Below are 15,307 nucleotides of genomic sequence, written 5' to 3' on the forward strand. Positions count from 1 at the left end.
GCAGTATCACAGAACTTTAAACAGCCACGGAAGAAGAATTAGTTTACTCTGCCTGTCATTGGCTCTAGCTCCCCCTATGGTTGGCCTTCCTGCCCTACAAGTTGCAATGGGCACTACCACCTAATACAGGGGTCAGCAACCTTTTTCAGCCGTGGGCCGGTCCACCGTCCCTCAGACCATGTGGCGGGCCGGACTATATTTTTTGGGGGGTGGGGGAATGAACAAATTCCTATGCCCCACAAATAGCCCAGAGCTGCATTTTAAATAAAAGGGCACATCAGGGGCATACCCAGGATCAAAACTAAGGGGGGGGGGCAATCCATGGTCGTTCTTCTCCCACATACCTAGCAAAAAGTGGGGCTCTAAAAGCCCGCCAGTTTCCAACCTCTCGCCATCGATTCCCAGCCTTTCACTGCCGAGGAGTCTAGTCCTTCTTTCCCTCCCCGATCTCGCCCCCCGCCACCAGCGGCGCCAAGGAGAAGCACCGCGGAGCAGCCTCCGCGTCTGGCTCCCAAAGGCCGGTCGTCGTGCTCGCCAGTGGGGGCGGCTTGCTCCAGGTTCCAGGGTGAGGCTCTCCGCCCTTCCCGGGAGAAGAGGACGAGGAGGAGGCACCCCACCTCCGCTCGGATCCGGTTTCTCGGCTCCTGCCCTCTCCTGCAGCGTCACCCTGGGACGCGCCGAGCTGGTCTGAGCGGCCGTCGGGAGCTGCCGCGATGGGAGACTGGGGCCTGGTGGCGGTGGTGCTCTGCAGTCTGGCTGCTACAACCTTCGGTTGCTTCTGGGGGGGGCAGCTGCCCTCCCTGCCCCTTGCTGGGTACGCCCATGGGGCACATTCTACTCATGTAAAAACACGCTGATTCCTGGACCGTCCGTGGGCTGGATTGAGAAGGCGATTGGGGCGCATCCGGCCCACGGGCCTTAGGTTGCCTACCCCTGACCTAATGTATGTTTCACTCCAAGCAAGGAGGCTTAAAAAACATTTCCCCAGGAATTCTAGCAAATAATGAATCGGTATCCGAGGCGTCCGTTATCCACTGTATTGTATTTTATATCCTTTTATTGTATTATTGGTGCACGTTGCACTTTTGCCCTATTTATTTGCAGGTTGCTTTTAATAAGCATGCTGATCCTTTGAATACTGTCCAAGCAGGCCTGGCTCTCCCAGGTGGTGAGGTGAGCACCTTTGCCTCAGGCAGCAGATTGGGAAGAACAGTGGATCAGTCCCCTGCTCAAGCCCCCAAGATTACACGCACGGTGAGGGGAGGAAAAACAGCTAAAACAGGCTTCAGTCAACAGAACAGAGTGGGTCATAGAATCATAGAAACTCTGCTTAAACACCTCCAAAGGAAGGAGTCCTAAAATATGTATCTCAGGAGTCCAAAGGCCAGGGTAAAGAGGTACATCTCCGGCTTACAATGAAGATGCCAGACACACTTCGGGGGGGGGGATTCCATGGCTTTGGGGCTGCCCCAGAGACTGCCCTTTCCAAGGCCACCATTCCCCAAACCTCTTGAGGGTGGTGAAACTATCAAGGGAGCCCCCAACACCCATTACACACTGGCCTGAGATCTGCAGTTTTTGGCCAGTATATATAAATTTAATAAATAAAATAAAATTTTAGCACCCGAGAAAGTCCGTAGGGACCAATAACCGTAGGGAGAAAGGTGTTAACACCATTTATCACGGTAATGCTTCCAAGAAGCATTTGCGGCTGGTGCGAAGCAGAACCAGCGGCAGCGCTCCTCAGAGCCAGCTCTACCGCAATGGCTTGCTCTGAGGAAGGACTCTGGGCAGCCTAGAAGTGTCTGTACTGCTGTCGCTAATGGAGCAGAAAAAGCTACTCAAAACTCAGAGGCTGGCAGCAGAGCAGTGGGGAGGTCGGTGCACCTGAAGAAGATGGCGGCGGCAGCAGCAGCAGAAGGGTCCACCTGCTTCATCCACAGCATTGTGCTTCCAGCAGATCGTTGGCCCAGGGATCAATGAAACCCAAGAACAGTTTTGGCCACTGCACTGAGAAATTACCTGGTCATACTGAAGCGCCTTGTGAGATATGCTCGCATACTGGAGCCTCAAGCAGTTCTTTTCATGCACGACATTGTTCAGTTCATTTTTCTAGAAGAAAAAGAGAAGAGAGAGAGACTAAAGCACAAGGCGGCATCTTCAGTCTCAGCGACTTCAATCAACCAGCGGAATGTGCCTCGGCTGACCATGTTGGGCACTCCAGGGTGTTGCCTTATTGTGAGTCACACCAGTGGTCCGACACCCAGCTCAGTATGGCCAGCACTGCAGCACTCCAGGATTTCAGAGTCTTCCCGCCCCACCTGGAGATGTGGGGGTTAAACCTGGAACATTCTGCAAGCAAGGCAGATACTATGGCTCTTCCCCCAGTTGTGGGGATTGTACTTGGGGCTCATTGTGGGATGTGAAACACAAGAGCAGTTAAGTACAACATCCCTAGAGTGGACGTAAAAGGGGATGTCTGGACCAGCCAGCCGGAACTTCCTGTTTCTCCTAGGCTGGGACAGACTTCTTCTGCATGTGACTAGAGGTGGGCATGACCTCACCTGCCCAGGTAATAAAAGATTAGGACTGGTCAGCCAGATCTCTCTCTCACTGACCACATTCGTTGAAGAAGCAACATCTGCTTAGCCAAAGATGCTCTCTTCCAGCCAAGAGAGGACAAAGGCCCTATCTCCTTATGGGATACTTTCCAGGTGTATATTACTTTTGTAACTTAAGTCTGCCTTCTGGGATCCATTTGTGAACAGAATGTGTGAGTAAACTCTTTATACTTTTATAGAAGACTGTGTCATGTCTATCTTTTTATGAGGGACTAAAGGGGAAATTACCAACGGAACTTATTTTAGAGGCTTTAGCGAGCCTGAGCAAACGCATCCGCTGTGCAAGTTTAAAAAGGGGGGGGGATGTTACTCTGCTAAATTGTAGAACTTGTTAACACAAGTTGGAAAGGATATACCGGTAATCAAACAATATATCCTCTCCTGCATCCCTGAACATTCCCACACTCATAACCCAGGAAGGTAGCCCTAAACTTCCACTGCCTTAGGGAGAAGAAAAGGCTAATGAGTAGACTTTGCACAAATCCAGAGTGCAGTTCCTAAGACAGTTGGATGGTGCCTTGTACGCCTCCTTCTGGCAACTCCTGCAGCCAAGCTAGTGCCAAGCGTATAGCTCTGCTTTGCTTTGGACCACATCAGCGAGGCTGTGAGGAGGGTCTTGTCTTCTGGGCAGCCCAGGACCTCCATACACCATGCCCAGGCTTGCGGCCCAGAAAGGTCACTTTGGTGCTGCTAATGCAGTGGTTTAACTTCACCCCCCAAAGGTGCACTCCATTGTCTTTTGAGACAGATGGATGCCAACAACAGCTTTGGGAAGGGAGCAAGCTGGAAACACACAAGAAGAGTTTGGATTTGATATCCCGCTTTATCGCTACCCGAAGGAGTCTCAAAGTGTCTCACATTCTCCTTTCCCTTCCTCCCCCACAACAAACACTCTGTGAGGTGAGTGGGGCTGAGAGACTTCAAAGAAGTGGGACTAGCCCAAGGTCACCCAGCAGCTGCATGTGGAGGAGCGGAGAAGCGAACCCGGTTCACCAGATTACGAGTCTACTGCTCTTAACCACTACACCACGCTGGCTCTCAAGGATGGGGAAATAGGAAGCTGCCTTATGCACAATACTCTGGATCTGGCAGGACCAAGTAGAGAAGAGCTTTTGCTTCTGGCAAAGCATAGGCTGTGTACACACCATACATTTTAAGCACATGACTTCCCCAAAAGGATCCTGGGAACTGTCATTTGTTATGGGTACTGGGAACTGTGAGGGGTAAACTACAACTTCCAGGATTCCCTGGGGGAAGCCGAGTGTAGCATGTGTGCAGCCACAGCATCTGGGTGACAAGAATGAATTGTTCCCTCCTGTTCCTCACTAGTCTGACCACATCTGTTGCACTGTGTCCAGTTCTGGGTACCACCTTTTAAGAAAAACTACATGCCACAGCCATCAAGTTCAGGGTCAGAGTTGTGCAGTGGTTACAGTGCTGGACTAGGTCCTGGAAGACCAGTGTTCAAATCATGAACTCATCAAGCTCACTGAGTGACTGTGGGCCAGTCACACTCATCTGATATCAGGAATCACAAGACAGAGAAACCAGTAGGAGAACACTTCAATCTCCCAGGACATTCTATAAAAGATCTCAAAGTAGCTGTCTTAATACAAAGAAATTTCAGAAATAGACTGGAAAGAGAAGTGGCTGAATTGCAACTAATCACCAAACTTAAAACCATGGAGAAACCTGGTCTGAAGAAAGACATTGGATTCTTATCTCATTATACATGACAAAGCTATCTTTAGCCATCTTGCCTTTCCCTGTAAGACAGGTTTTCCACATCTATCAGCTGACCCATTCCCGCCACCCTTCTGAGTAATACCCCTCCCCACTCCCTCACTATATTTAAGGGTCTGGTGACTTCTGTTTCAGTGTATCTGAAGAAGTGTGCATGCACACGAAAGCTCATACCAAGAACAAACTTAGTTGGTCTCTAAGGTGCTACTGGAAGGAATTTTTTATTTTGTTTTGTTTTGTCCTAACCTACCGTACAGGGTTGTTGTGAGGACAAGGTGGGGAGGGGAGAACAATGTGCTTCAACTTAGAGCTCCGTAGTGGAAAGGTGGAATAGAAATGCAATAATAGAATTATTATTATTATTATTATTATTATTATTATTATTATTATTATTATTATTATTATTTCTACCCCACCCATCTCTGGGTGGCTTTCAACAGAACATTAAAAATAGAATAAAACTTCAAACATCAAAAACTTCCCTAAACAGGGCTGCCTTCAGATGTCTTCTAAAAGTCATATAGTTGTTTATTTCCTTGACATCTGATGGGAGGGTGTTCCACAGGGCAGGCGCCACCACCGAGAAGGCCCTCTGCCTGGTTCCCTGTAAGCTAACTTCTCACAGTGAGGGAACCGCCAGAAGGCCCTCGGAGCTGGACCTCAGTGTCCGGGCTGAATGATGGGGGTGGAGACGCTCCTTCAGGTATACTGAGCCGGGGCTGTTTAGGGCTTTAAAGGTCAGCACCTAGATCGCTGACCACTGAGCTGATGGGATCTGGGAATCTTATAACACCTCAAGAGTTACAGATTCCCCACTGCCTCTCTGCCCAGTTTGATGGGTGTTTGAAACTCAAGTTTATCAGTTAAATAAAAAAGGGGGGATGAAGCATCTTGTTATTTTGAAGGAGGTACTTTTTGGCCTTTAAAATGGTTTTATTTATTTATTTGGTGCCCCTATCTTGGAGCTAGGGGTCAGCGGTGCCTGCTGTATTTCTGAGAAGTTAATTATCCCTCACTCTTTCCACATAGGCAGTGACACAGTCAAATGAGGTCCACCATTTAACCTATTCAAAATCAATTTCCTCCCCTGCCCCAGCAGCTGATGATGAAGGCAAGGAGGCTGGAGAGAGATTAATAAGTCATGAAACCAGCCACTATTAGCCACATGACACAACCCTTTGAAAACAGAAACTCTTCTGAAATATTATCAGACATATTGAGAGAGAGAGAGAGAGAGAGAGAGAGAGAGAGAGAGAGAGAGAGAGATTGAGAAGCAGGCAAATGGTCTTCCAGGCTTCTAGAATATTTCAGTTTATCATCAGCTCCTCAATTACTGTGTGCCTTCGCTGGCTCACCATTCAGTAAATATGCAATCAAGACCTTCAATCCATTTGATAAACAGAGATAAATGCAAGAAACATAGAAGGGCTTAATTTGAAAAGAAAACCACGGTGGACTTACTTCTTAGTATCAACAAGATTAAAAGTGTCACAAGAAAAACCAACCAGCTCAGCCCGTTTTCTTGTTAACATTCTGATCTGGCGGTTTGTTTTACATCACCTTAAGACATGGAGATTCTATCTCAGCAGAAACACAAATTTCGCATGTGCCTATAGAATCCTAGAAATGCTTGCTCTTCCATATCCAGAATATTTTTGGAACATCCCCCACAGCCAGTCCCTAAATCATTGTTAGCTAAGCAAAATTATTAAAAACAGACAGACAAACTTTCCCCGCAAAGTGAACGCAAGCATTTTGGGTGAAGGCTGCAATAGAAACAGTGGAGGGTGAAGTGCGTGCCCCCCCCACTCCCCAAAAAGTCCATATATTTTAATCGACAACTCTTTGGCATCTATAAGATCAAGTAAGAAACCTCCTTCCTCCTCTGTCTCAGAGTCCCAGTTTAATAGGAAGTCAGGCTGAACAGCTTTAACACGCTTGCGTTCTGTAAAACCCTGTAGGAGAAATATGAGCTCATTTGCAAAGAAATTAAATGCTTAAAAAAAAAAGTTACCTTACAGATCATTTCCATCTTTGCAGAAAGAAAGCCAGAATCTCTTCCACAGTTTGAAATAAATGAAACATTTTCAATATATATTAAGTGTGTGTGTGTGTGTGTGTGTGTGTGTGTTTCAATGGGTACTAGGCCAACAGATAAACAAAAACAAAAAAACCCACAATGGGGATATGGCTCCAGTAGATTTAACACAATCTGACACCACTGTCTGTGCAGCAAGGTTCTACATTGCCTGGAGTTAAGCATCTGTTGTCCTGCGTCCGTTAGCTCATGCATCAATTTTTTTGCATCTCAAAACAAAAGCCCTGCCCTTCTGGAATGTAAAATTATGCAGTTAGGGTGGGATGGGGGAGAGAGAGAGAGAAACATGTTGGGCTTTTTAAAGTTATTGTCTTTCTCTGCACTTAACACACTGCCCAGTAGTGTGTTCCCATCTTCCCACCAGGATTTCTCAGAGCGGAGTTGGTTGAGGGACCCACAAAAATTGGACGCAGTCTACCCAACCCCAACCCTTTTGTAAGCAGCACTAGGCAGGCAACAAATCAAAATCAAACAAGCCTTGGGGGCTAACAAGCCCCTTGATGGGTTGTATTTTGGCTTGAGAGTCACAAATTGTACTGGCCTGGCCTTGACAGAGTTCAAGAAGGCAAGATGAGATAGAGGGGCACAGGAAACCAGAGAGATTGAGAAATGTTTGGATAGATTTTAGAATAGCAATCTGACTGGCTACTACTAGCAAGTAAAGAGTACATCCGGAAGAAAACATGGAGATACTACTACTGACCCAGATTGCAGGGTTGCTGCAACAAGTTCTGAAATACAGTGGTACCTCTGGTTACGTACTTAATTCATTCCGGAGGTCCTGAAACTGTCCTTAACCTGAAACACCACTTTAGCTAATGGGGCCTCCCGCTGCCACTGCGCCGCCAGAGCACGATTTCTGTTCTTATCCTGAAGCAAAGTTCTTAACCTGAAGCGTTATTTCCGTGTTAGCGGAGTCTGTAACCTGAAACGTATGTAACCTGAAGCGTATGTTAACCCGAGGTACCACTGTAATGCTTGCCAAGATTTTCACCCAAACTCAGTCGGTACAGCATGAGACTCAGGGGCTTCTTACCCATAGATGTTAGAGGGGCAGGGAGTCGGGGAGCCAGATTTTGGAGGGTGCCACAGGCTGAGTGTCCGGGAAGGAGAGCCTGGGCGCCTGGCGGGGGCAACCCCGGCGCTGAGCGAGGATGAGGCAGCCGGCGAGCCACCTGATCTGCTTGCTGGCCCTCCTGTCGCGTGGACTTCCCTGGACGGGGGAAGGTAAGGGGTGCCGAGCACTTAGAGGGAGGCTTCGCGGGAGGGCGTGGGAGGCCATCTGGGCTGCGATTCAGGCACCTCTTACTTACATGCAGCACCGAGCACATGTCGGACCAAGTGATGTAAATGAGCCGGACCGTAAGTCCCCCCCCCTTAAAAAGGTTGACAACTCTGAGAAACAGGGGGGCGGGCGGAGAGATATTTTCACCACGGCGCCAGATATGCTTAAGATGGCCCTGATGAGATTCCTAACCTTGGGGTCATGGGTTCGAGCCCCACGTTGGGCAAAAGATTCCTGCACTACGGGGGGCTGGACTAGATTATCCTTGTGGTCCTTCCCAGTGCTAAGATTATATTATCTCTTCTATGACTCAGAGATGAGGAACCTGAGACGTCCAGAAGTTGCAGGACTCCAACTTTCACCATCCCTCATAACTGGCCTTGGGCTGGTGGGGTCCAACAATATCTGGATTGCCACAGGTTTATCCACCGTAGCTATGGGGGGAGATCCAGACATTGTTGGATACACCTCTCATCAGTCCCAACAAGCATGGGATGATGGCTGTTGTAGCCCATCTGAAGGACCACATGTTCCCCAGCCCAGGGCTAAGTTGATGCTCTGCATTGTTATTGACCAGATGGCTGTGCGGATGCACAAATGAATAATTCTCTCACAGTGCCTTTGAGCTTCAAATATGGGGTGCCTTGTGCAAAATGAGAATGGTGATCATGCTGAGGCAGTGAGCCAATGGCAAACCTAGAATCCCTGCAGGTAGAAAACTAAGTGGTAGGGAGACGTGCTAGTTTTCTAGGTGCTGGGAATTTATTTATATTGTTAGGAGTTGGAGAGGGAGGAGGTAGGCTGTATGTGAGAGCCTTCTATCCCCTGTATCCAGCAAGTGTTAAAAAAACTTTCCAGCAAACTTTTTCAGCAGGGGGCCAGTCCACTGTCCCTCAGAGCTTGTGGCGGAAATTTTATATTTTTTTGGGGGGGGGGGAATGAACGAATTCCTATGCCCCACAAATAACCCAGAGATGCATTTTAAATAAAAGGGCACATTCTACTCATGTAAAAACATGCTGATTCCCGGACTGTCTACGGGCCGGATTTAGAAGATGATTGGGCCGGATCCGGCCCCCAGGTCTTAGTTTGCCTACCCATGTGTTAAAATATAAACCAGACTAGCTTCCTGGGTTGAGGTGATTGCCTGTCTGATGGGCCATTAAGAGAACAAAGGAAAAAGGGCCACTCTGCAAAATGAAAAATGGGGCCTGCCTCAACTAAGAGATAGTTAGAAGGACAAAGCCTGAGTTTAGAGTGGCAGTGATGATACATAGATGTAAAGCTGGAGAGAGAGAAAGAAGGGCAACATTTGAGAGAAATGTTTGATTTCTGTTGGAATCCAAGGCTGCGGCGATGGGAGAAACAAGACCCTTTGGGGGGTGTTAATGCTGCGAACCCCTCCATGGTAGGCTCAGGTTGTCTATATGCGTAAATGAACCACATATTCTAAAGACAACACGGTCTCCGCTGTGCCTCATTCCAAAGGAGAAACAAACCCTGGGGAAGCACCTTTAACCACCGGAATATCGCACCGCTTGGAGATTGGGGTGCCGTGCAACAATATTCATCAATGGGGAAGTGTTTAGTAACATGAGTTCAGTCGCTAGAGCAGGAGACTCTTAATCTCAGGGCTGTGGGTTCAAGTCCCACATTGGGCAAAAGATTCAAGTAATGCAGGGGCTAGACGACCCCCATGGGTCAACTCTTCCAGCTCTACAAACACAATTGTATGTTTCTATTATTCTACCTGCGGTCTGACTCTGAAGTGCTATAGCGCAGACATGGGTTCACCTCTGTAGTAATAATAACTAGGGGCTGGCTTATGAACTCCTGTGTTTAAAAATGAAATCTGTGCATCGGCGAGGTCCGGTTTACAATTTGAACTTTAGTGCTGACATATTTGAAGGTGGGGGGGGGGAGGCGTTTAGAAAGGTGGGGTGGGGGAGAAAGAGTGAAATGTGGGTCAAGCTACAAAAGGGCAAAGAACTGGTGACATTTAAAAGCCTCTGCTGTTCACAGCCAAGTGAGAAGTCAGCTAAGCCACACAGCAGGGGGCGGGCACCTTAATGGAGAAAACATCTGCATTTTAAATAAGCTCATTTCCATAATTAGGGTTTCTTTTTAAGATGCAAATGAAAACATGTCCTAATAAAAGATGATCAACAGAAGGGTGACTGTTGGCTGCTTCCTAGCCTAAAAGCACAACGTCAGATAACAGGGCGTAAAAAACAGCAGCCGTGGAAATCAATAAAGATCCCACCCAAGCGATGGGACTGTTTCTCTGTAATCAGGAATTGATTCCCGCAATCAGATACGTGGCGAATAAAAAGCATGTGAGAGAGAAGCAACAACGAAAACCTGAAAACCATTTCAAACTCCTTGTCGGTTCACATCTTCAAGGCTGCATCTCTTTAAATCGCATCCTGACACAGGCAGATGTTAGCATTGAGGTAGCCAAAGCAATGTTCTCCAGGTGTGATTCCCACCACCATCAGCCAGCGGTTAAGGATTGATGGGGTGAGGATGGGAAGCATCATGCTTGCCATTACTGCCTGGCACTAACACCTGCTTGTGTCAGGATGCGATCAGTGCCAGATTTATGTGTAAGCTAAACAAGTGATAGCTTGGGGCCCCACTCTCTTGGGGCCCCACAACAAAATTAAAGGGGGGGGAACCCGGATGTAGATTACCAAAATATAGACTTCCGGCGGCGACGCCATTGCGGGTGGTCGTGGGCTGCTTCGGCTGCGAAGCACCCAGTCCATCCCGGGGGTTAGGAGCCCTGCTACCGCAAAGCGGGGCTCCGGTTGGGGTGCGGGAAGAGCGTCCCGCACCCTGGGCTCCCCGGCTGTGCCCGTTGTGGCTCCGAACCCTTCCCCCGCTCCCCCTGTAAAGGGGGAGTGGGGGTGAAGGGACGACGGAGCCGGGCTATAGGGGACATGCCCCAACCGGGATGTAAATGCGGCGACAAAGCCTGTGATGAGCGTCTAAGTTCTACCTGTCTTTAACGAGCTGATAAGAACCCAGTGGCTGTGAGTATTTGATTGACTCTTTGTATTCTTGGAACGATCTGGGGGAAAGAAGAAAGGCAGCCCGCCTCTCTCCCTTCGGGAGGTGAAAGAAATTAACCGTTTAAGTGACTGCTGCTACAACAATCGATAGAAAGTATCTGGAATTTGAAAACTGAGACTGCTGAGATTTCCCTTCGGGGGTTAACTGGGGAAAAAATATCTCCATTTGAAGTTTTGGTCTTTATACTCCGGCTTCGGAGAAATGGCGACGACTTGGACTGTCGTGGGAAAAAATTGAAACAAAGGAAGGAAGAGACAGGAACTGAAATCTGACACTCACCCTCCCTTCTAAAATGCTGGACTTTGTGTTAGCACTGGTATCGAACTCTGGTTTAAAGGATGAGGAAATGCTCACTTTCTTGAAGCTGGAACTGCTTAATCGGAAACTGCAAGTTTTGAGTGGAATTATAAATAAAAAGGACTCACTTTCCACAGAGGAGGCTTTTCAAAAGTTTTATACAATGGAATCAAACCTTGGCAAAGAGCTGGGAGGGGTGCTTGAAGGATGGTTCGAAATGGCTGGGCAACTCCGGGAAAAGGAACCGATTTCTGGGGGTGGCAGCCCTGGAACGGGAAAATTTATAATATCCAGACTCCGAGGTGGCAGCTCGGGGGCAAGGGACATGGAATTAAGATTTCTACAAGAAGAAGAAGTATGGTACAAAGGTACGGAGGAGCCCAGAAAGGAAGTGATGAACACCCTGAAGCTCGATGCTAGGTTTGTTGTGAATGCCTGGATCTGTGGACACTCAGAAGAAGATAATTGGAGATCCGGTTCTGGTGAAAGACAGAAAAAGACAATGGACAGAGGGGGAGTGGGTTGAAGTATTAAATGTATAATCCAAATGGTCTGTCATGGTATCCGAAATCGGAGTGTGAAGTCTGTTAATTATAAGTTTATTTTAAATAAGTAAGGAGATATTGAATCTTAAGTCAAAAGCAGCATGATAAAGGATAGAAGAAATAAGTTTAGGTTTAAGAATATATGGTTAAGATTTAGGTTATAATAAAAAGATCAAGATAATTGTGTTATTTTTAAGTAAAGTTAAATTTTTTTTTTATAGAGAAAAGTTGTTAAGGAAATAGTATATTGATTTAAAACCGAAGGTGAAAAGGCGGGGGAAGTCAAACGTCAAGATTCAGAAGTAGAATTTTTTTTTTGTAAGATATACAAATAAGAAGAAGAATCCTGACATTATGTGTATTTGTATTTGTTTTTGTATTTGTAGGTGTGGGGTTGGGTTTGTGTTATATTACGAAAATGCTAATAAAATTTGTTTTAAAAAAAAAAAGATTACCAAAATATAAGATAAAAAAAACAAATAAAATAAAACCTACATACAGCAACAGTGTTTCGTGTTGTGTAGGCTCCTATGATGTAAGTAATGGGCCCCACCTGCTAGCCTGCTCCCTAAAATACCACTGGTTTACTCATTTCTATATAAATCGCCTTCATAAAATACATATTTTGTTATGTGAAAATGGCTTTAGATACCCATTAGGTCCATAAATGAACATATGGCATATATTCAAGACAAAAAACAGCGACAATTTGTTGCTGACAAAGGACAGCTGGACATCTAAAGGGCCCCATTACCTTCAGTAGCTTAGGGCCTCAGCAAACCTAAATCCGACCTTGGATGTGATCCAAGAGCCATAGCCTTGAAACATGTGATCACGTGTTAACATATGCTCGATGCGCATGGTTCTGTTAGCATGTTATCCAAGAGGCACCGTCCCAGGATCTCCAAGACAACACCACAGAACTCTCTAGGGCCCCCTCTCTGTCTAAAAGATAAAGGTAAAGGACCCCTGACCATTAGGTCCAGTCATGTCCGACTCTGGGGTTGCGGCGCTCATCTCGCTTTACTGGCCGAGGGAGCCAGCGTACAGCTTCCGGGTCATGTGGCCAGCATGACTAAGCCGCTTCTGGTGAACCAGAGCAGCGCATGAAAACGACGTTAACCTTCCCGCCGGAGCGGTACCTATTTATCTAGTTGCACTTTTGACGTGCTTTCGAACTGCTAGGTGGGCAGGAGCAGGGACCGAGCAATGGGAGCTCACCCTGTCGCGGGGATTCAAACCACCAACCTTCTGATCGACAAGCCCTAGGCTCTGTGGTTTAACCCACAGCGCCACCCGCGTCCCCTCTCTGTTTACTTACCACTATCTCGTGTCCAACCTCTCAAGGCTGTTGCAAAAAGAACAGGAAAAATGCTGCTTACTAAGGAGAGGCAGAAGCAGTGAGAATACAGTCTACTTGGGTCTCAGTTCAGTCCGGAAGGGAGAGTTCTAGAAAGAGGGGACTCCCAAGGTAGTAACAAGGGGTGAGGTGATCCCCTGGGTCTGTTATACGGATTGGAATAGGAGCGGGATTGGTAAGAGAGCGCCCCTCACTCATGAACCGGAGTATTAAGCTGTGGAGGAAGAAACTGTGCTGTGTCAAAAGAATTAACCTGAAACATCTGCCTAACTAAGTGAAAAGACGCAGAGAGAAGTAACAGAAACTGAAGTGTAACAACTGACTTTTGAGTAACGGAAGTTTAAGGAAAGCTGTGCGTATACTACTGTGACTAAAGCCTGTGACATCTTCATATTTAAAGTTAACTTCTACCTGAAAGAATGAATCTCCTGGCCCAACTTTGTTTCACCGACCTCTTTTTGTAAATAAAAGTTTATTGCCTGATCTGCCTGAGACTCCTTGAATTGAAGTTTCCTTCACACAAGACCCCCCCCCAAAAGAAAGCCTGTGGTAAATTGTAGAAATTTATTCAATTGGCTACCGTGCAGTAGGTCCAGTATATTGAATTGGGGGCAGTTAGTGGGGTGAGTCCGCTACACATTCCCCAGGGACCAGTGCCGTTTATCTAGAAAAAGAGGTGCCAGAACTCACCACAAACACCCCCCTTTTTCTCTTATAGCGGCACTGGCACCCACTGGAAAGGTGCCAGGACTGAGTTCCAGCGAGTTCCAGCTGCAGAACAGTCCTGCTCAGGACTGGTCTAGAAACAACCACATAAGCAAAGATTACCATGCCATTCAAGGCAACATGCAAAGTAAGCCACAGAGAGACTGGGGATTATTATTACTAATTAATTAATTAGATTTCTACGCTGCCCTTCACCCGAGGATCACAGAGTGCTTTACAATACAAAAACTCAAAACTACATATCACAATGAATGTGCTGGAAGGGCAAGCCCCAAGAAATATCAAGAAAAACAGGAAAGGTAAGCCCAGGTTTGGTGTCTGGATCCTTATCCATGACGTTTGGTGAACTCTGAGGAGATCTTTATTAATCACATCCAGTTACATTATCAACCTTTTTTTCATTATTATTTTGCTCTGTTCCTCCCTTCTCCTCCCTCAGCTACTGGGTTCCTGCTCAGGACAAACCCTCTAAACATGAACTTAAATGGTAGTTAACAGACCCCCAACACCAGTTTAGCAAACAATGATAATCTCCGTTTCCAAGAGAAGCTAAGAAGCTTTGCCACTGAGAGCCCCATATTCCCTATCGATTTTGAGCTATAGCAGCTGCAAGGTTCGTGTGATGGTGCCTTGCGAGTAACGGAGCAGGAGGCCAAAACAGTCTTTTGCAGTTTTATTGTGCAAACTATTTACAGTGCAGAGCTACAAAAAGCATGTCTGTCTCAGTTGCTGGCAGAATCCGGGAGTGGCCCCTTCCAGCTTCTCCCCCAGCATAATAACTTCAGCACCCCAAATCTCCTCCTACCCTCCTTGTGTTTCACCCCTCTGCGCAACTGGGGTGCCGGAAATGGCGTGCCTCCCTCCTGACCAGCCGGGCGAGGTGAGCGCAGGGTCTCAGCAACATCCCCAAGCCCTCTCCCCGCCAAACTCCCAGCTTGTAGCTCCTGGCTAGAAGAGGCGCTGGGGCTCTCAGTGGCATCCCCAAGCCGTCTCTCCACCAGGCTGGTTCCTTCCCTCTCCTCCCCACTGGAAGAGGTGCTGCTGCTCATTTGCGGGCCAGGAGGCAGTTCCCTGACAGCAGCCATGTATATTAAAATCATTGTTAGTGTGTAGGGCATTAGGAAGATGGAACATGGTGAAATTTCACCAGACACCCCATGCATATCTTTCAAGGCTTTTCTTGATGTTCATAATGTCTGGAAACTTGCATTTGTGTTTGTGTTGCTATCAGGGACAGAGAACGTATGCCCCCCCCCCCAGATTTTGTTGGACTCCACTTCCCATCAGCCTCAACAAGCATGGGTCAGGGATGCTGGGAGTTATAGCCCAGCAACACTTGAACGGCCACCATTCCCCACGCCAAAGTAGGATTAATGAAAGCTGAGGGTTACAGAGAAGCAAGCTTCCTACCAGATTCTTGCATTTAGTGGCAATCTCAGTGGAGTTACAAAACAGCAGCCATAAATTTAACGCATCGTACCTTTGCACAGTGCAAGGAACCAAGAGCAGCAGGGACCTAGTGGGAATTCACTTTTGGATAATTAAAGTACAGTAGCA

General features: G+C 47.2%; 1 protein-coding gene across 1 annotated transcript in view; it reads right to left on the bottom strand.

Moving 5' to 3' along the window:
* Window positions 1-15,307, bottom strand: part of RIMBP2 (RIMS binding protein 2) — a 276,015-nt gene that overhangs the window by 89,930 nt on the left and 170,778 nt on the right. The window contains 1 exon segment of the mRNA XM_033174379.1: window positions 2,023-2,112. Within this exon segment, the coding sequence (XP_033030270.1) occupies window positions 2,023-2,112 (90 nt within the window).

The sequence above is a fragment of the Lacerta agilis genome, chromosome 17, assembly GCF_009819535.1.
Source record: "Lacerta agilis isolate rLacAgi1 chromosome 17, rLacAgi1.pri, whole genome shotgun sequence".
Lineage (NCBI taxonomy): Eukaryota > Metazoa > Chordata > Lepidosauria > Squamata > Lacertidae > Lacerta > Lacerta agilis.